Source organism: Gouania willdenowi, chromosome 1 (genome assembly GCF_900634775.1).
Source record: "Gouania willdenowi chromosome 1, fGouWil2.1, whole genome shotgun sequence".
Lineage (NCBI taxonomy): Eukaryota > Metazoa > Chordata > Actinopteri > Blenniiformes > Gobiesocidae > Gouania > Gouania willdenowi.
In genome coordinates this window covers 20,196,975-20,218,467 of record NC_041044.1, presented here as the reverse complement: position 1 = coordinate 20,218,467, position 21,493 = coordinate 20,196,975, and the positions used below count along the sequence as shown (strand labels likewise).

The 21,493-nt window shown below is 38.7% G+C and overlaps 1 protein-coding gene across 1 annotated transcript in view; it reads right to left on the bottom strand.

The window, feature by feature from the left end:
- Window positions 1-829: 829 nt before the first annotated feature.
- znf827 (zinc finger protein 827) overlaps window positions 830-21,493 on the bottom strand; it is a 98,217-nt gene continuing 77,553 nt past the window's right edge. The window contains exons 11-14 of the mRNA XM_028443658.1: window positions 18,085-18,251; window positions 12,792-13,001; window positions 8,139-8,316; window positions 830-4,675 (exon numbers count right to left, since the gene is read on the bottom strand). Of these exons, the coding sequence (XP_028299459.1) occupies window positions 3,733-4,675; window positions 8,139-8,316; window positions 12,792-13,001; window positions 18,085-18,251 (1,498 nt within the window). The 3' untranslated portion in view covers window positions 830-3,732. The remainder of the gene's footprint in view (window positions 4,676-8,138; window positions 8,317-12,791; window positions 13,002-18,084; window positions 18,252-21,493) is intronic.

Below are 21,493 nucleotides of genomic sequence, written 5' to 3'. Positions count from 1 at the left end.
GCCAAGTCTCCTTATGATATTTAAAATGTTTACCAAAATAACTACGGGTACATTCCCCATCATTAACTGTTCATTTGTCGCAAATTTTGATTTAGTTTGTCATAGTCTTTTGACTAAAATGCAACTTACTCTTTGTCAAAATTTAGCCATCAGGATTATTTCAGTTATTGTCCAATTTTAGTCGACTAAATCAGTTACAGATATAATTGACTTAGAGTTGATGCATTTTTTCAAAGGTTCTATTGATGTGATCAATACGGTCATTCTATGCTTTGGAGTCAGACTGGGTTGATGCATAAAACCATACAATCACAAGTTCTGATTGGAATTCGTCCCATGTGACAAAATGACACTTTAGTTTTTATTAGTCGACAAAAATACACATTTATTTTGATAGTTTTTATTCAGGTGTATTAAAAAAAAATAAATAAAAATTGTGGCCATAGTCTAGTTATTGTAAGTTGAAAAATATATAGTTAAAAATCATTAGTCAACAAAATGAACACTGATCAGTGACTAGGCATATTAAAAATAATCACGATGTTGACTATTCCAATAAAAGGTTGCTAATTACAGGTTTCTTTGTGGATCAAATATATTTAGATTTATCCAAATTAAATACTTTTGAAATCCAACCGAATAGATTTTTATTTGAGATTTTTTTCACTGCCTCAGGTGACATTTCCTTTATTAAAACAGATTCTTCCTTTAAAAGCCTTAGCGATGCATGTTTAACTTTTAGAAATCCTCCTTTTGTGATGGATGTCATATTATGAAGTGGTGAATAAACCATCCCACAATAAACAGAGTAAAGACAGGACAACAGAAATATAATATCTGATGTAAGCTTTACTTTCAAATCCTGTTACATTTAGATCTGGCAGGTTTAACATAAAAGTAAAAGCCAAACAAAGAAAAACAAATACAAAACCAAAAGGAAAACGTACAAATGATCTATTTACCAGTTATCGTCACAACCCTGTACAGCCTTTAACAATGGAGTAATTAAAAAAAAGCTTTGTACAGCACATAAGCAATCTTTACCGAGTGCCAAAAGTTAAGATAGTTGAGCCTTTTCTAAGTCATTCAATGCAGCCAAACTTAAAGCTGAACTGAATGGAGACAGTGCAGTGGGATGCCGACTAAAAACAAACCCAGGGAGTTAGTTTTTGAACAAAGACGTGCTAAAGAGCGAACCGTGCCATGCATGCTCTCAAAGAAGTCAACAGAATAAGTGCTTATACTGGTTTTCAAACGGATGGAGTCCTGTTGCCTTTAAAAACAAAAACACACTCAAAACAAAAAGGGGACATGTAGAAGTGCAGCCATTCATGATTATGTTGTAGTAAAAGGCAGACGACTTTAAAAGGTGTCAAGAGCGAAAACATTCTTTTTTTTCCCCCCTAATGGACCCTGACAATTAGTTTGACTCATTCCCAGAAGTCTCAGGTGGTTTCTTCCACCAAGTGGCACTAGAGTATAGAAGATAACAGAGATAGTACAAGTGTGTGTGTGTGTGTGTGTGTGTGTAGAGCTGCTCCTTTCACTCCAGAGACAGCATGCCAAACGTTGAGTGAAAAAAAAAACAACCAAACAGTGATGTGAAGAGGAGGGTGAGGAAGAGGGAGGAGCTTATGGAGGGACGAGCAGGATGCGACGGATTCAATCCTAACATCACTTCCTGCCATGAGTTTACATTGTGGTCTGTTCAGAATCTTCATCCAATCATGGTTCAGTTCCCAGACGTTACAAACAGAGACGTTTTAAAGGAAATAGAATTATTGCAACAACAGATGATGTAAAAACTGTTTTAGCTGGAAAAACATAAGAAATACAACAACCCCTTAACAAATAAGAAACTATGGCTTGATGACCACTTTGTAACAAAAAGTGCGGTCGTCGACGGGGAAAGCTTTTCAAAATAAAATGCCTCTAATCGGCGGCCCTTATCGGTACTTTTTTGAGCATCGAAACAGATAAATACATATTCTCATAATCCCACCCAAAAAAAGTGCAGCATTGTGCAAAACAACAATTTAGCCTGGGCCCTTTAGTTCCCAGGTGGAGCTGGACTTCTATCGTCTCATTTTTGCAGACCTGTGACACTGTGGCCATTGAGGTTTATAGTTAAAAAGAAAAAGGAAAACAAAAGATTTAAGTGCTTTTGGATCGACAAGTAGCGACAGGAAGTGCAATTAAAACTCACAAGGGTTGACAGAAGGAAGAGGAGGAGGATGGTGGGGGGTAAGGTAGTGGGGTGGGGTGGGGGGGAGTACCATGTCTGCTGGCCTCACACAAGCCAGTGCTAATACCAATGCTGTACAAACCAATAGATCGCTTCATCATTGCACCTACAGGAGCTTTTTCTTCTTCCTACACCGGCTTCTCTATGAGTGTTAGAAAATGTTTAGTATGACGTCGAAGGCTCAGTTAAAAAAGAAAAGTAAAAAAATAATAATAAAAAGACACAGAAAGGCCACCAAACACACTAACGTCCGCATCTCTACCAGTACAGAAGCATCCCTGTCTGCGTTGCTTCTTTCTCATGTACATCAACGAAAATACATTCATTCAAGTCATTTTGGAACAGTTTTTTTCTTTCTCTCTTTTTGTACACAAAAATTACAAAAAGCTCCAAAAAGCACCATTGAATCGGCCTGTGACGACTGCAGCTGCGAACAGCCGGTCGCCTCCACAAAAACATTTATCTCATATATCTCTGCTAAGTATAGGTGCGCGATATACGAGCCTCTGCATGTCACGCTGGGCCGATATCAGCCCGGTCTCAGAAACAATTACTAAAGTCTTATTTCCCTCCAAGTGCAAATGCATTGGCTACATTTTGCATTTATATTTCAACAAATTATTTCATAATTTGATTTCTCGACTGATTTAGTGCCTTTTTTGTTTTTCCATAAGCACAGCTTATTTCTGCTCTGAGCTAGCGTAACCTATTCAAATGATTTCATAATCCATACAAATTCCATCAATTCTGAGACAGTAGTGATATCAGTCTGCAGGTATCCGTAACACCTATTTACCATGATACAAAAAACAAAAATGGAAAAAAGATGGGAAGGGCAGGGAATACAAAACTATGTACAAGATTGATAAATAAGTGCGTGGTTTGAGGCGTTGCTTTGGAAACAAGTCTTTTTTTTTGAAAAAAAAAAGAAAAGAAAAGGTTTTCCGTTTCATTGGTTCTGTCCACGTCGCACGGCTAAAACACTTCTCAACGTAAGCTTCCTAATGATGTCAGAGCTAGTTGAAACACAGAAACAGGCATGCCATTGCAATGCATATTAGCAAAAAGACAAATAATAAGCACTAGAATGTAGCACTTGCAAGTTTTGTTTCATCTTTTTTTTTATCTCGTCAAACGACAAAACGAAAAGTATCGAAGAAAAAAAAAAAACAGACGCGTTGGTTTCCTTGGATAATGCGACTGGGTTCAGGCTGTTTAAATGTTTGAGAACAGAAAACAAGGTCAGTGGGAGGAGTTTTTGAAGTAGGCATAATTCAATCCATAGAACTGATAAGAAAAGTAAGTTGTTGATACAAATGTATTTCAGCATGTACAGCCTTGTTCTCATAAAGGTTTTTCTTTTCTTTATTACGTTTGTCTGGTCCAGCTTATTCTGCTGGTCTGATTGGAAAAGATCTGCTCCCACTGCAGTGGTTGAATGTCCTTTACACCACTGTCTGAGAGCGGAGGGGGGGGTGGGGGGGAGGTCAGACTGTCTTGGCCCGCTCCGTCAGTCCCAGGTAGGCCAAGAAGGAGTGTTTGTGGGAGTGGGACGAGGGCGAGGAGGAGCGGGAGGATAGGAGGAGAGGAGATGTGGCCGGCCGCCATCTGGAGAGGAGGTGTGAGTGGAATGTGAAGCGGTTGTTGTGGGTGAACAGGGTAGTGAGGGGGATCAGGTGGGCCTGATCACAGTTCCTGTACTGCTCCAACATGTGTTGGGACATGGAGGGGTGGAGGGAGGGGCTGCCACTGGGGTTTATGGCAGCGTTGATGCCGTTTGTGCTCAGCGAGCGGCGCGGGGGGCTGACGTGGTCCAGCTGGTGGGATTTACCCAGCATGAGCGACAGGGCCACGGACTGGAGCGCCTGAGATGCTGTGAGACTGGTGAGGGGGCTGCTGCTCCCGCTGCCCATCAGTGGCGTGGGGCCTCTCTGGGACGTCCCCTCATGAAGCAGCTCCTCTCCCGCCTCCTCCTCCTCTTCCTCTCCTCCTCCCAAGCCTCCGTTCGGTCCTCCGGGTCCTGCGCTCTGGTGTTTCTTGAGGTGGCGGCTGAAGACAAACGGGTGCGTGGTGGTGAACGGGCACTCCTGGCAGCCGAAAGTCTGGCGCGGCGCGTGCTTCAGCTTCTTGTGCAGGCTGAGGTTGTCCTTGCGTTTGCAGCTATAAGAGCAGCGGTCGCAGTGAAATGGCCGCTCGCCCGTGTGCACGCGCACGTGCTCGATCAGCTTGTTGGCCGTCTTGGACAAGTAGCCACACTGCTCACACTTGTAGTGGTTGCCCAGGCGGTGTCCGCGCACGTGGGCCTCCAGTGAGGCCTGGTCGGGCCACAGTCCCTGGCAGATGCGGCAGCGGTACTCCATCTTACAGTGCGTCTTAAGGTGGCACTCCATGGCCGCTGGACGATTGGTGGAGTAGATGCAAAAAGGGCACCTGCTTCCAGGCGGCAGAAAGAGAGCAAACACAAGAGAGGGGAAGGGGGAAGAAGGGGGGAAAAAAGCAAAGGACAGTTGAAAAGACGGCGTGCACTCACAACCTTGTAACACACCTTGAAATTTCTTTACACAAAGTGATGACGAGGAGAAGGACAGATGAGGAAAAATAGGATGTAAAGTAGAGTTGTGTGTGTTCATGGTGCGTATGTGTGGCAGCTTAATGGCGGGAGAGTGGAGGTGAGCAGGTATGCTTGCATGCATGTGTGTGTGGTTGGGTGAGCGGGAAAGAGGGAGGAAGAGGAAGTGTGTGTGTGTGTGTGCGGGGGCTAGAGAACAGATTTTTTTTTTTTTTTTTTCTTTGCAGTAGGAGATGAAGGGAAATGAAGGAATGGAGTGGCACTTACATTTAAATAGCACCTTTCATCTGCTCTGGACCCCAAAGCGCTTCACAAACCCTGCAGAACAAAATCACCTCAGAAAACCTCGTAATTGTCAAGGCCCTCTCTCCCTGTCTACACACGCACACGCACACAGACACACACACACTAATCTGGGAAAGCTAGAATCACTGATAATGGGGGGTTGAGATAATAAAAGCAAGCTAATATCATGTTTATATTTCATGGTCTAGTTCCCCCAAACACTAAGAAACAGGAGGTAGAAATGCTTTGACAGCTCATGAAATCCTGCTAAAGCAGGGGTGTCTAACTCATTTTAGTTTAAGGGCCAAATACGGACCAGTTTGATCACAAGTGGGCCACCAGCATCAATCTCAACAATAATGTGCCCAAGTTTGCACTTCCAGTTATAAATTAGACATAAAGTATGGAACGCATTAACAATATCTAAGCAATAAGTGACAGATACTTAAATGTCCTTTCATTTATTCATTTTTTTGTGAAATAATTGGAGAAAAATTGCAGGATTTTGGAAAAATTTAGTGTTCTTTCAACAACAATTTACAATTTGGTCATTTATATAATGTTTAATATTTTCACTTTCTACAGTGGGCCGAATCGGATGCTCTGAAGGGCCAGATTTGGCCTCCAGGCCTTGAGTTTAACACGTGCGCTAAGGCTTAAAGCAGAAATTACACTAAATAAACACATATTTCTAAAAAAAATGACCAAAATGAACTTAAGAGGGGTCAGTTATAACATACAAGATGAATGTTTTGATCCCCCAGCTAAGTTTCATATCTGCTTTGGGAAGCTAGCTTCAAATAAAATCTGGCTTCAAAAACATTGACACCAGACAGAAAACATTTCCCATCAGTACATTTATTCACTGGCTCTATGAGCTGCAGTGTGTGACTGAGTCAGAACGGGGATACGAGTGCTTTTATATGACGACACGAGTCAGTGTTGACGGGGGGGGGGGACGCTTCATTCTCAGACATTGACTGATGTAGCACACATGCTAACTTCACTGATGGCTGCACAGAAACATTATGTGGAACACGATCATGGTGAGATGAAGCAGCAGTCTGGATGAGGGTCGATGGCTGTGCTCATGCACGCAGTGGGATTATGTGAACTCCCCAACAGAAACACCATGTTTTATACAATAATGCTTTCACACAATGTTTGAAAATAGAGCCAATGAACTGCCACACTGAAGCTGAAAGTGTGTGTGTGTGTGTGTGTGTGTTTTAAGCTAAATGTCAGTATGAGGTGTGTTGATGTGGGTGTGTGAGAATTTGCATTAAACCTAAAATGGCACAAAAAATAAATAAATAAATAAATGTGTAAAATAAAGGCTCCTGTGGGGCTGGAGGATGGAATTGGGGAGGGAAACATGTGACACCAGAGCTACATCAACAGTAGTATTTATGTTGGAAAAATATATTTTTAATCGAGAAAGCAACTGATTGCTGCCACCATACTTGTGTAGATGTTGTAACTACAGTGTGTACTCGACTTTTTCTGCTCACGGTTCCCAACGTCTGAACCAAACTGGGCAAAAATGTTTTTAAATCTTTAATGTGTTCTATTATCTTTGGAGAAAGAGTCTGATTTTACAGAACTGGTTTCATTGGGAGAGTTTAGAGTCATGGAGCATCAAAAATCATCAGTAAGCTGTTGTTTTAGCTACAATTTCATCTTCTTTGGATACTGGCTGCTTTTGTAAAAACACTTCTATGCACTCGTCATTGGGTTGATATAAAAATAAACCATTAAGTGGCAATTTTGACCTTTTCCCTTCCTTTTTGGAGTAAATGATGTTTATTGATCTACGAGGCATACGCTATGATTATATCTAATCAAGAAATATCTGGGGAAGTAGCTTTAAATAACGAATATAATAATAATAATAATAATAATAATAATAATAATAATAATAATGTATGCAAGTTTATTTAAGCCACCTGCAGATACATTAGCTGCTCAGCTGGGATAATATTGCCCAAATCGAGAACCAAGAAAAAAACAAAAAAAACAACCTGTATTTTTGATTCACTAGAATTGTAAATGTAAATGATGTTTATAGAATTATGTATTATGTTATTGTTATGTAAATTGCATTTTGTTTCAGTTATTTTGTGTTTGTGTGCATATGTATACATTTAAACGTTTAATTTTTCACTGAAAGAAACTAAACTAAAACGGAAACAATGTCTTATTCTTACTCTTTATGATTACCAATCAATCAAAAATGTAAATATAAAGTGATTTTTCACCTTACAAATTCTATATCACTTCTACTTGTTGGGCCGCTGCCCATGAAACGTACCAAAAGACAAAGGATGTGAACTATCTGATGAAACGCACTGGAATTCTATTCAATTGGACCAGTTTTAATTGACCAACGAATGGTGAAAAAAATGAGAAACTGGAGAAAACTAAAGGTGGCACGTTGTGATGCAGGACGGAGATACTGTATCTCCTATCAGATCTCTTTCTCTGGCGTGGCGTTGGCTGTGGGCAGTGGAACAACAGACCCTGAGGGGAAGCCTGTTTCCATCTCCCTTCTGTTCACCACAGACGTACACACCACTGCCTGATAAGTCGCACTTGCCAAAAGACGCAGTCGGACAAAAACATGCCGCGTGTGGCAGTGGGTTTCCTGGCAGCAGAAACTGAACATCAAAAGTGAGGTTAAGTAAAGAAAAAAGAAAAAAAAAAACCTTGAGCAGAAACCTTTAAATATGCCACGCATCTCTCCGAGTAATGAATTCAGTGTTTACAGGTTATTACAACCTGTTCTTATTAGTATTAGTGATTTAATCTCACAGTTAGATGTTGGGTTTGAAATTATTGTAAAGGAATAACAGCAACTACAGTAAACTTACGCTTAAGATAATAAAGATCATTTTAAACCTAAATATTTACTTAAAATATGTAATTTAATGTGTGTGTGTGTGTGTGTGTGTGTGTGTAGTGAGTTGAGGGGTGAAGGGGGGGAGGACGGGTGGGGGTGGGGCAGAGTTAGGAACCTGTGTCTGTACTTGCTTTCCTTACTTGAGCCCTCCGGAGGGGATGGTGTGGCACTTCTTGTGCTCCAGCAGCTGCTCGGGCGTCTTCAGAAACTTGTGGCAAACGTCGCACTCGAACATTCTGGTGATGAGGTGGATCTGGAGGTGGCGTTCGTACATGCTGCGAGTCTTGCACACAAAGTTGCAGAAGACGCATTCAAAACCTGGAGAGAGAGAAAACACAAACAAAACCCTGTTAAACAAATGCTACATAGACAGCATTATTCTGATGCTTTTTAACGCTCAGGGCACCCCTGAACTAAAAGAACTAAAGAGACACTGAAAACACTTGATGATACAAGGCTGAGCTCATTTTTCAGCAGATGGACATCTTTATACTAAGTCAGTTTTCTCAAATCTTGACCCGTTTTTGATTAAAATAAAAAATGGAGACCTTTTCTCTTCAGTCAGCTCCTTTCTCCGTAAGCTTTGTTAATTGTTTGTGTCTGAAGCCGTTCAAGAGTCAAATATTTGAGCGTCAGCGCGCCTCTGACAGCCAGAGAAGGTCCACACACAGTCAGGTTTAATAATGGCAACGCAAATCTGTTTTTGTCTCCGCTGAAGAAGAGATCCATCACTCTGGCATTGCACTTTCATGAAGCAAAAAGAGAAATTTAATATTTTGCTAGAGATCCTCCTACTCATACTCATCACTTCCTAGTTTGTTTCCCACTACGAGATGAGCCCAAGTCACATGACCCTTTACTTTCTCAAGACAAAGCCCAACACACACACATACACTATCACTTCATTCCTTGTGCACAAAGTCTTCATATGTAACTAAAGACAAGTACGATAGCAGTATGGAAATAATTGAAAGCAGTCAGCGTTAGTGACACATACAAATACAATTAGGCTAAAGTAGTCACTGTATAACACAGCCTGGTCTGAAACGTTCAGCAGATGTTATAGATCAATGTGTATATTTTTAAAGAACAGAGTTTTCACATCAGTGATGGTGCCTCATGTTACTGTTGCTCTGTGAGCACCTTCCTGCACAAAGTGTTATTACTATGATAAACACAGGTGTGATCGCTGTAGTGCAGCCTCTACATCCATGGCTTCCAATGAGCTCAGATTACAGGCAAAGCAAAAACAAAAGTACATCAATTGCATATTACAATTACAATACAGTGGGTACGGAAAGTATTCAGACCCCCTTTAAATATTTTACTCTTTGTTTTATTGCAGCCATTTGCTAAAATCAAAAAAGTTCATTTTATTTCTCATTAATGTACACTCAGCACCCCATCTTGACAGAAAAAAACTGAAATGTAGAGTTTTTAACTTTGAGAAGCAGTTTACTACCTGTTTGAATATTTATTCCTGTTAATGTTGATGCAACTTAGAACAGAAATTTGAACAGTTTGTTAACAGTTTGTCGGATGCGCAGTAAGCAATTGCTTAATGTGCATCCGACATCACGTTATTTTCCTCTGTTAATATATGTTCTGGGGTTGTGTTGGAATGGACTATTATTCATGGTTTCTATAATTATATATCTTTATACTCAATAATCCTGTTAATAAAATAAATCTTCAGTCAGGCCAACTTATTTGTCAAAGCTATTTTCAGGACAAGGGCGAACAGTTCTTTCATAATATTTCATGAGATGTCTCACTCTATTTTTTACTTGCTCTTGTTCTACATCACCTGTTTTTAATATTTGTTAAATATTTTTTACTTGGTGTCGTTCTACCTCACCTTTGTTAATTTCAATAAATGTTCCTTTTTTTTAATTGAGAAAAATGCATATCGGTCGATCCCAAGTCTGACTACTTTCCATACCCAGTGTATATTACATATACACACCTTTAGAATATACAGCTCACAGGCCTACACTATTCCCCAGAAAGTATAACTTTTAACAATACAACATTTCATATGACATGCTGCTTGTGATTAAAGATCCAACTGAAAAAAAAAGAGAAAGAGAAAAGAGTGTTAAGGTCTTGTTGTATTCAAAATAGATCAATCCTGTTACGACTGTTTGACTGCCAAAATGTACGTATGTATGAATGCACTGTGATACTCTGAAAAAAATAAAATAAAAAGATCCATCTGATTTGAAGGTAAATGAGGTCTGTACATGTAGTGTTTGCTGCTGTTGTGGAGAACTCAGCATTTCAAGGTTAAGGATTGTTTAAAGGGGACATATCATGCTAAATCCACTTTTTTAGCCCTCAAATGCATTTTGTTGTATATTTAGAGTGTTTAGAAGTACAGAAAAGTTCAAATTAGTCTCTTCAGGTGCTCCGTTGATATCTTTATATATAGAAATTTATGTTTATGTATAATTCTTCTGAAATGCGATAAAATACCTAACTAGTCTTTTACTATGGTCTACTGTCAGAGGTCATTTATATACATTAATGTATATAAGTCTCTCCTGCGTCCAATAGACCACTATACAAATGGAAACGATCGCCGACTGCGTCCAGCCAATAGGCTTCGACTTCCTGGAGCGAGGGCTGTCAATCAAAGTGAATGTATGTGACACGTAAATTGTGCACAGAAACCAGGCCGCGCGTCTCAAACAGGTATATCACTGAGCAGCATAGCGTCATGGAAGAACGCTCAGAAACTCCAAAGTTACCCATTCCATGATTGCCAACATAAAGTATAAAGCTTCTACTAAAAGACAAAAGGAAAATCCGGCTACAAATCTTGTGGATAAACGTCTTTGTGACCGCAACAGAAATTATCGCAGAGCTGCTTTTCAAAGATGAAGGGACTTGCTGCTTTCAAAAGGATTCCGAACGGACCAGGATTCGGCGACATTTCTCATGGACAGATAATAAACATGTTTTAATTAAAAGTTATGGCACTCTAACAATAAATGTGTAGTTTTTGTAGTTATACGACTTTGTTATGTTTTGCAATGCGCTTGCACAAACGTAGAGGTGTATCTTCTGATAGATTGGCAGAGGCAGGGGAGAAAATAGAGCTGTTGAGGGCGGGACATCGAGAAGTTCTCTCAGAAACTCTGGATAGCAGCTTAAAGAATGTCTGATCTGATACTCAATTGTGAATGTTTACATTGTCAACTACTTAAGGTGCGTTCACACCGAAAGTGACTCCAGTGACTACATTATATTCAAAATCAATTTAAACGACAACGTCAAGCGACCTCTCTTCAAGCGATGCGACTCACACAATTCGAGCGACTCAATTGCGCGATCAGAGTTAAACATTTTTTACTTTTCAAGTGACTTCGAGTGACGCTGTGTCATGACATCCAATCGGCAACGAGCTTCTCCCTACGTGCCCGTTTGTCAAGTCACTAGAGAAACATGGATTAAAAAGTCATTGTGGCTGTATGCGGATACCCCATTTTATATAAGACCTGTGCTCCATTTTAACCTTACCACAATAAAAGAGAGCAAGCATGGGTGAAAGTGAGCCATGTAGAATTAGCCATGTTTTATGTGAAAATGAAAATTGAGCCAGAAACGGGCTTTGAAGAAAAAGCACGACAATGTTCAAGCGACTCATCATGGGCGATTTAACTCATTGACTGCCAAAGACGTCTAAAAACGTTTTTTGGTTTCGTGATGTTGACTGCCAAAGTCGTCTAATTGTGTTTTTCGGCTAGGGTTGCTAGGAGACAGTGTGACGAAGCTCTCCTGTGAATATTTAACTTGTATCATGATGTGGCAGCAGTGCACCTTTGGATGAGAGATCACCCTTGATGAGCAGAGCTCAGAGGAAGAGAAAAGGAGTTTACAAGACAGAAAATGGTGCTACAAGAGTTGATACTGAAGTTCCCAGTAGCTCACAGCAGCGCACACTCGACCAGAGCATGTGTGAAACTAAATCGACTATTGAGAGTGTCGCGATGGTGAGAGAAAACGGAGTTGCGTGAACTAACGGGGAGAGACTTGGAGGACAGCCAAAACACAGTAAGAAATCCATTCAGTTCTGACCCAGATAGCAAAATAATAATAATTTTGCCATCAAAAGCCTGGTCTCTGTTGTTTTTGTAGTTTTATAGAAGGAAACCAATGTTGAGGTGTCCCTAAAGCAAAAAAAAAAAAAATGCTTCAAAATCACTAATAGGTTTTTTCAGAAAAAGGCGTTTTTCTCAGCTTTCTGTCACAAACCGGTGATTTGTGTGAAACTTGCCTCTATTCAACTGCTGATTGCGGAAAAACGAAACGAGCAAGAAACAAAATTTTCTGATGAAACTAGAGAGTCTAATCTTTCAGAATCTGGTTTCAGATTTCAGATTGTCATAAAACAAAATATTCTATGGGTCTTAAAAAAAAAATCAGTGAAAATCAACTAAAACGCCTGACAATATGGGGTTGGCTGCTATGAAAAGGGCTGGCAGTGAATGAGTTAAGAAATTAGAGTCGATGAAGTTGCGTTTTGTGTGAACGCACCTTTATACTTTATTTTACTCATCCTAATCATTGTTGTTCTCACTGTTTATATATTTGTCTATTTATTGTCTTAGTGGCTCCCCTTTTAAATACACTCATCTATCTTTATTTGTATCATGCACCACGAGTTGTCTCTTAATTGTGTTGTACTTCTATTCAAACGACATACTTGTTACTAAATGGTTTCTATTAATGAATGGGTTTGACAAAGTTTGACACACCAGGTAAATACTGTAGTAAAAACATTTCCTTGCCTTTGTCAGATTTGTCCTCAGTTCCTGATCCCGAGTGGCTTCCAGAGCTGGACTGACTGCCTGCGGAGGAGGGCGGAGCTAATAGGCTCTTGAGTTCTTCGCTGCCGTGGGTGAGGTCTCCGCCCTCAGAGCTGTTGATCGAGTCGCTGAGGGCTGAGAGGGACGACGAGGTGCTTTTAGTCTCACTGAGGGGACTTCTTGAGTTCAGGCCTAGACACCAAAGAGTAGAAGACAGAGGTCAGAGAATGTCTGAAAAGCAGAAAAATGAAGAGCTGAATTCTAAAGAAATGACAAAACAAAGACGGATATTTTCCTAATTAGACAAGCATAAATTATGTCATTACATCCTCTATTTTTAATCGATGGAAGGACAATCAAAGCAGGGCATCGCTGCCGGTCGAATAAAGATGCAGTGTGCTTTTATTGATCTTCTTTTGAAAGTCTGCAATTCACAAGGCGGAGAAAGCAGATTGGAGAGGTTAGAGAGGGAGTGGGATGGAGGGGTGAGACGGGCAGGTCATGGTCGAAAGAGCTAAGATGGCAGGAGCATCTCAGGGCACAGCTCAACCGATGCCATTCTCTCAGGAGGCAGAAAGGCTACATAGACCCAGAAAAGGGTTGACCTAACTCTGTAATACACACACATGCCTGTATTATACGGCCCCAAAATGTCTACGTTTACACACAAGGATGACTGCTTTCCTTAATTTAACTGAACACAGCAAAATGAATCCTAAAGGGGATAGACGAGAGAAGAGGCAGTGGAACAACATCAGGTAATACTTCTGTGGGCGAGAAACAAAACAAATTGTTAGCAGGCTTAACAATTGAAGACGGGATTATTATTGCCTGGTCTGCCTTCATCTTTACCTTTGTGTTTATGACTTCTGGTTCAACGTTCAGAATTCCCTGTGTAAAGCATTTAGTTACTAGACATCTGGAAATTGATAATTCAGTAATTTCTCTATAAAAATGTATCTTTGCAAAAACATCCCAAATGACAAATCGGATGGTCCGATTGGTCAGATTTGGCACACGCGCCGCAAATTTAACACGTCTGATATAATAATAATAATGTGGCTTTTTCTAGTAGGAAAGCAACAGATAATCATTTTAAATAATGTTAAATGGGTTTCTATATCTATATCTAATATAATGAAATATATTTCCATTATAGTAACTTTAGGAAGTGGTGAAAAGGGACATTTGCATGTGTTCCAACAGTTTAATGGATTCATGTCAATATCGATTCAAAATTTAGAGCAACAGATGAAACTAGGGATGTTCCGATACAATTTTTTCACTTCCGATGCGATACCGATATTGCAGCCTTGCATATTGGCCAATACCGATATTGATCCAATAAGATATCAGCACGAATCTTTCATACTTTTGTTACTTATTTTGTAGAAATGTTAGAAAAGACTTGATTAAGTGATGTTACTCAACAGAAAACAATAGTCAGCAAAAGTAGGGATGACTGACCCATTTATAATTAACCAATTGGTTACATACATTTTAACCTTTAACATAATGTCTACAGTATTCTACAATTGAATAAATATAATATATATATATATATATATATATATATATATATATATATGAGATTTTACATGCAGTCTGATATTCGTTTTCTGGCGGACCGATATCTGATATCAATATCGGATCAGGACACCCCTAGATGAAACAATGCAACAAAGGATTTCAGCAAATCTAAAGGCAAATGTTATCGTTTTTATTTTAAAACAAGCAAAACGAGAAACATTCCATTTAAACAGACATTAAAATCCTTTTTCTTCCATAAAATTCTACTTAAATCAAAGGACTTTCTTTTCTATGGTGAAAACGGTTTTCCTCATCATTTGTAAAAACAGAACATTTCAATGCTTAAACATAAACACTCAACCTGCATTGCTACAGTTTGAAAACATTATCTCATGAGTGTCATAATATAGCTAAAAATGAATGATCAACTCAGTAATAAAAAATTTGATCAAGAAAAATTGCAGCGCAAATCTACACTTGAAATCTGTTTGCTGTAATATTGAATTATTGTATCAGAAATATATAAATACTGGCTTTTAAGACACGTTTTCTACCTTCAATGTATTGTTGGCAGATAAAAACTATGTGACTGGCCTGGAGAGAAATACTTTCCTATTAGCAATAGCAAAATATGCCTGAATGCGGGTGTTATCGCTCAGACGACATCTCTGTCTCTGTCCCAGTGTGAGTTGATCCCAACATTTGTGAAGTAAAAGAAACATTCCCTCTGATCATCTAACAAGTGGCTTTGCTTTCCTCTGCCCAGAAAGCCTATGGATCCCAGCAGAGAGAGAAGAGCACACTCTCACCCCTTCCTGCTGAGAGGGGCGCCCACACTACCTTTCCTTCCCCTCTCTTGGCTTGGTGTGTCCACACGGTTGACCAGATAACTAGCCTCTTACAGTCCCTGAAGCCTCCCCCTCAGGAGGTGCTCTAACCTGACCAGCTGAAAGCTCTGGCCCTTTACCAGGTAGTGATGAACAATGACAATCTGCCACCGTAGGAGGTGGGATCTGTGTAATGTTTGTTTGTGGGGTCCATTTTGTGCAGACTTAGATAAATGCCAAGCTGGGATGAGAGATTTAAAAGAAGGCCACAGTGGAATCGTAAACCCAGCTCGTCACAAAAGGACCCAAGGCCTATTGATTTTTCCCTCCTCAGGCACGATAAGGGCCAACCTTCTCAGATAAACAAGGCCTCTGTGGTCTGTGAAAGACCCCTCAGCTATCTGGGCCGGACTGTACCATCCACACACACACACACACACAACAAATAGGCGCACACACTCACACACTTAGAAGAAAGTCGCAAGAGTCTAACATCAGCAATAAACTGAACAAAGCCATTTTGCACGAAAACACTGGTATCGACCACCGCTGGTGCAGCTTAAATGTCCAAAGACGTTCGATTGAAGGTGTGTGAAGGCCAATCACGCCGTTTGTTCCCTGTGCTAATAGAACTCCCACTGAGATGTTCTTAAAATCTAAAAATATGGCATTTTATCTTGAGGAAAAAAAAGTTTGGTTTCCTGTAATCATTTGTAGAAGGTTACGGTTACAGTGTGCTCTGCTACCTTAAAACTCTAGTTATTGTGATGTTTGGCTGATCCTGACTGGAACACTTTGTTTCCACTGTTCTCCTCATTCCTCCTAAAGTGTAGTTTATTTTATTCATTGCTCTCACTCTGGAGCTCTGCTGAAAAGGATTTTTGACTTACAGATCTGTGTAAATATGTTAAAAAGCATAACTATCAAAAGAGCTGACATTGGCTTTTTTTAAAAGAATCTCTCTATTGGAGCCTTTCAGATTAAAGTTACTACATGGAGATATTATTAGGGGTGCAACAAAATGAAAACTCTTAGCCGGAACCAAAAAAAATTATCATGCAATTTATTAGCCCCATTGCATTTATGGGTGTAAATGTGTACTAACCTCACTAAAATTGCAATTGTATAAATGAATATGAATGCTTCAAAGAATAAATCAATAAAAAAATATGAAAATATTTATTTAGCACTGACATTCCAACAATGCACAATATAAAATATTAAATAAAATGTTTATCTTGTCCCAACTCAGACATTAAATAATATTGTACAGGCTTATAACTGACTGAGCTGCTGATAGAAAGTCTAATAACAAAACGTATTTAAGTCACACACGCTTTGTTTCTGCCACTTTTGGGCCATTTTCTGTGCATCACTAAATATTATCTCCCTGTAGCCATAAACCTGTGGTACAGAGAGAAATAAGAGCTTTACAGACATCTATTACAGTGATTTTGGAATAAAGATAAGCTACAAAAAGCTTACAGACGTCCCAAAAACTATATTTTAATGTTGGGTATATTGTCATAATAAACTGTCAGATATTGGTAGTTATCTGGATCAATGATCCTGATCTTGGTATTGGTACAATGATCATTCACACTTTAAAGCCTCAGAATAAACGTATATACCCAATAATAATGATAGAGAATGTATGAGCTCCCCATTTCATTGAAAAATTGCGATGAAATGTGCAATCAGTATCCGACTGGGTGGAGTAATTTAGGAACCAACTTGAAATAATTGAGTCGAATTTCATGCAGTTTGCTCAATCAATAAATTGCAATTAATAATATTGTTTTTTTTTATTTTTGCCCATGATTAAATATTTTTTTATTCTTCAAACTAATCTAGAATCAGTATATTGATCCAGATCGCCTCCAAAATGTATATACCCATTTTTATACCCATCTTTGGTTTAAATTTTGTCAAAAATTGCTACGCCTTTTTGACGTAATCCTGCTTATCGACAAAATAATAAATAAACGACTGTGAGAATATTACATTCTTGGCGAATGTAATAAAATGAAATCAGGAACTGACACACACACAAAAAAAAGAAGAAAAAAATCTGACACGTTGACCATTGTAACACTGCTGCTAAAAATACACAAAAATGCTGTACAGATATGAACTGAAGTCATGGACAGCTGTATTGTCAGCGACTGCTCACTGTTGGATGATGTTATTCTAACTGTTAAAGTCGTTTATGGAGCTTTAGAACATTCCTTTTTAGTCCATTTGCTTTCACACATGTATTGAACTCATTCTGGAGCTGAAAAAATGCAATTTGTCATTGCAATATAAATGTTTTCCCTCCTAAATATTAGGACAATGAGGATAAAATGCGTCATCCTGAAGCTATTTACACACCGACAGTGGAGAAACTAAGTAACGGTTGCTTTGTATGTCCAAATATTTATCAAATAGGAAAATAGTGTGACAGTTAAAAAAATGTGACCTAAACCTCAGATGTAGTTCAGCCTCACTCATCGTTGGGTCTCTTTCTCAGTGTGTAAAACAAACTCATCCAAAACAAGAGAGAGAAAAAAAAAAAAACGTGTCACTGTCCAAAATCCTGCCCAGCGTTTCTATTCTGAGCCGTGAACAAGAGCCACAATGTGCAAGCTCCCACCCACTCTTACGTGTGAGAGTCATTTTGAAAAGAAGTCCAGAAATCTTATTTCTGCTGTTGAATCACTTTGCACCGCTACAGTTCACATGTTTATGTTTGCTTAAGAACAACAGGAATGAAAATGTTGTAGGAATGTGGAAATCAAAGTTTGTGATTTTGTTGTTTTTTTTGCTTGTTCTATCAAAAGAATAATAAATAAAATAGAAACAAATCTATGTAAATGAAAGCTGCCAGGTTGATTTCTGTAAGAGAGTCAGTGTGAACTGTTGTCAGCCCTCCTCACCCGTGTGTCCGGCACTGATGTGGTTCTTCATGTCGTTCTCTTCCATGCAGACATAGTCGCAGACGCTGCAGCAGAGAGAGAACATCCACTGCTCCTTGTCCACATGGAGAGACATGTGGCTGACAAACTGGGCATTCAGCTCCGTCTGGAAACCACACACATGGCAGCTGGACGGAGAAGAGAGAGCAAAAAAAAGGAGGACGAGGGTGAGAACGAGAGGAGCGAGACCGTCAGCTTTCGTGTTATTTTTCCTTGCATAATTTGATAAATGGTATGGAGCGGCTATATTACTTCATAAATTATTCTAAATTATGTGCATTTTAAACACAAGCCACATACAAAAGTATAAAGGCAATTTTTTTTGGGGGGGATATTGTGTTCGTTCTCTTGCCTATTCCAAGATGTCTGTGGTTTGTACATCACTATACCAGTTAAACCAACAAAACTTTAGTGAATGGAGGATTTAAACTTGGGCTGAAGGATTCTGGAATAATAATCTAATTGCGATTTTTTTCCCTCAATATTGCGAATGCGATTTAATATGCGATTAATTGTTCAAGGGCCTCTTGTCATGCATTTTTCAATGAACACAAGCAATAAATCAATCTGTTTCATAATAAACTGTTTCAGATTTATTTAAACTTTAGATAAATATAAAATATATAATTAAAAGCACAGATTACAACAATAAAACAAACAAATCTGTGGCTTTACCTCTTCAACATTACTAACTTCACGTTTCATGAAACATGTTAACATGTGAACTGCACTTCTTAAACACTGTGTGAACTTATCAGTTACTCTATAAATAAAAAAATAAAATAAAAGTTTACTAATATCCAGTCAGTAACATCACACATACTAAACTGCAGGAGAAGTAAGGAGAACTAATATCTGCTTTAAACAATTGGACATTTTTTTAGGTAAATCAAACTCCCAACAAAATTTTTAAAACAATTGATCACGACATAATTAATATTTAAGCACTGCCTACCACATTTAGGCCCAGGTATCCGTAGGTAAGGACTGTTGGAATTTCCATTAAGCACAAACAGTGGACCATGAGCCAAATTCAGCTGCAGTATTTCAATTACCATTAACATCCCTCATCCATTATATTTATCATTATTATATTATTATTATTATTATTATTATTATTATTATTATTATTATTATTGTTGCTGGGTTGTTTCTTTGTTCTTTGTTTTTTGTTTTGTGCACCAACTACCAAGACAAATTCCTTGTACTGTCCTAAAAACTGTACTTGGCCATTAAAACATTTCTGATTCTGATTACTATCAGGGTTCCCACACTTTTTTCACAATGATTTTTCAAAACATTTCCAAAATATTTTACCAAATTTCCATGACATAAATTCTGAAGCACTAAAATGTTTTGTTGCGTATGCATTTCCTGGTTTTAGCGTATGCCAGCTGATGTATGCAGCACTTTCACTTTGAGATAACGCTTCACATCTTTGGGATACAAAATATTTTAAAGATGATAATAAAAAAGACTATATTTCCAAAACAGTTACAATATTCCATGACTTTTCAAGACTGGAATATAATTTTTTCAAATTCCATAACTTTTCCAGGGATTTCATGACCCTGTACTATTGTTTTATGTATTTATTTTGGACAAACAATAATTTAATACCATAATAACTCAAATATACAACAATGTAAAAATATACCTTAAACTCTCATACACTCCATACAATATCTTGTCCGAAAAGGAGTAGGAAGAAGCAAAGACGTTTCACTCCTAGTACTGATTTTTAATAATCACCACATTTTTATCATCCATTCAGTATGAGTATTATTATCTGATCTCCTAGTTTTGTTTTGCAGCACGCATACATTTTGTGCGTGCAATTATGACTTGCGCATTTTTTTCGTGCATGACATTCAAACTTAATGTGGTTCCATTAGAAGTTATTTTGTTGATTGCTTCTCATTACAACACTTCATTTGGGTTTAGTTGATGGAGAAATCTCCCATAAAAAAATAAAAATGCATCACTTTACTATCGCCACCAGGGAGCGCCACAATAATTTAGTGACACGCAGCACGAACATAAAAACGTGTCACGTGCACGAACAAAAACATGTAAATATCGTGCACTGCAGCACTTAAAATTAGAAAATGGTGTTGTTACTGAAAGATGTTTCTTTTATTTCTGTCTTTTGTGGGCCCTGACACTACATCACACGTTTCAAACTCAAGGCCCGGGGGGGGGGGGGGCATTGAGCTTTGAGTTCGGCCCGCAGGAGAAAGAAAGCATGACAGAGAAGACATGAATCATTGTGTGAATGAAACTCAACAATATTTGCAAGGTTTTATCAGTTTTGTGCTTATATCGCATGATGGCAGCCATTTTTAATGTTACACGGTTGAAATAAACTCAAAACTATTTCAAAATCTTCAAATTTACCTCATATTATTACAAAACATTTTCCTTAATTAAATGTTCACAAATCTAAGGAATTTAAAATAAACTTTACTTCTGACTATTCTATAACTAGAATAAACTACACTGAGAAATAGAATTACTAATGTCAACTGTGGCTCAGGTGGTAGGGGGTCGTCTTCTGAATGAGAGGTTGCGGGTTCGATCCCAGTCTATACCTGTCAAAGTGTCTTTGGGCAAGACACTGAATCCTAAGTTGCTGCCTTGCATGGCAGCTCAGTCCCATGAGTGAATGAGCTGATATTGTAAAGCACTTTGGGATTACTTCAGTGTAGTCATAAAAGCACGATATAAATCAAGTACATTTACCATTTACCATCTGTCCTCTGAGCTGTTCAATTAAAAGAACTGGGAAGTAGGTAGAGAAAAACCTTACACTGGGCACATTTTTTTTAGTCCATTTTATGTTATTGTCACAAACTTGGTGAGACTGGGCTAAACATTTTTCTGTGGGCTTTTTAGAGTGGGAGCACATCCCATCTATGAATCCTGTCTCACAGAGCCAGCACAGGGACTGTAAACTCAAGCACTCACATGGGTTTCCCAGGAGTTTGATCTCTTTATTTCAGTTGGTTCAACAAACCGTGTAGTCTGTGATTTCCCAACTGCTGTTAGGTGAGATCCCACATCGTGCAGTGGTGATACAAAGGTTGGCCAGAACCAGTCAATTAGTGTGTGTTACAACTCCAAATCTGCACCGATTGCAAAAACCATAGAGTGCTTCATGTTTATTTTGTTAATTAAGAGAAGCATTTCTTTAATTGTTTAACAGTAACAGGAAGTGTTTACAGTTAAGCCTGTTTGATGAGCTCTTGTTGTGAAAGGGCTTGAGTTGTTGCTGCACCTTAAACACCAATGCATCTTTATAAGCTGTAGTGGCCTTATTTGTTTGTTTGTTTGTTTATTGGATCCCTTTAGCTAATGTTCGTGGAATCCA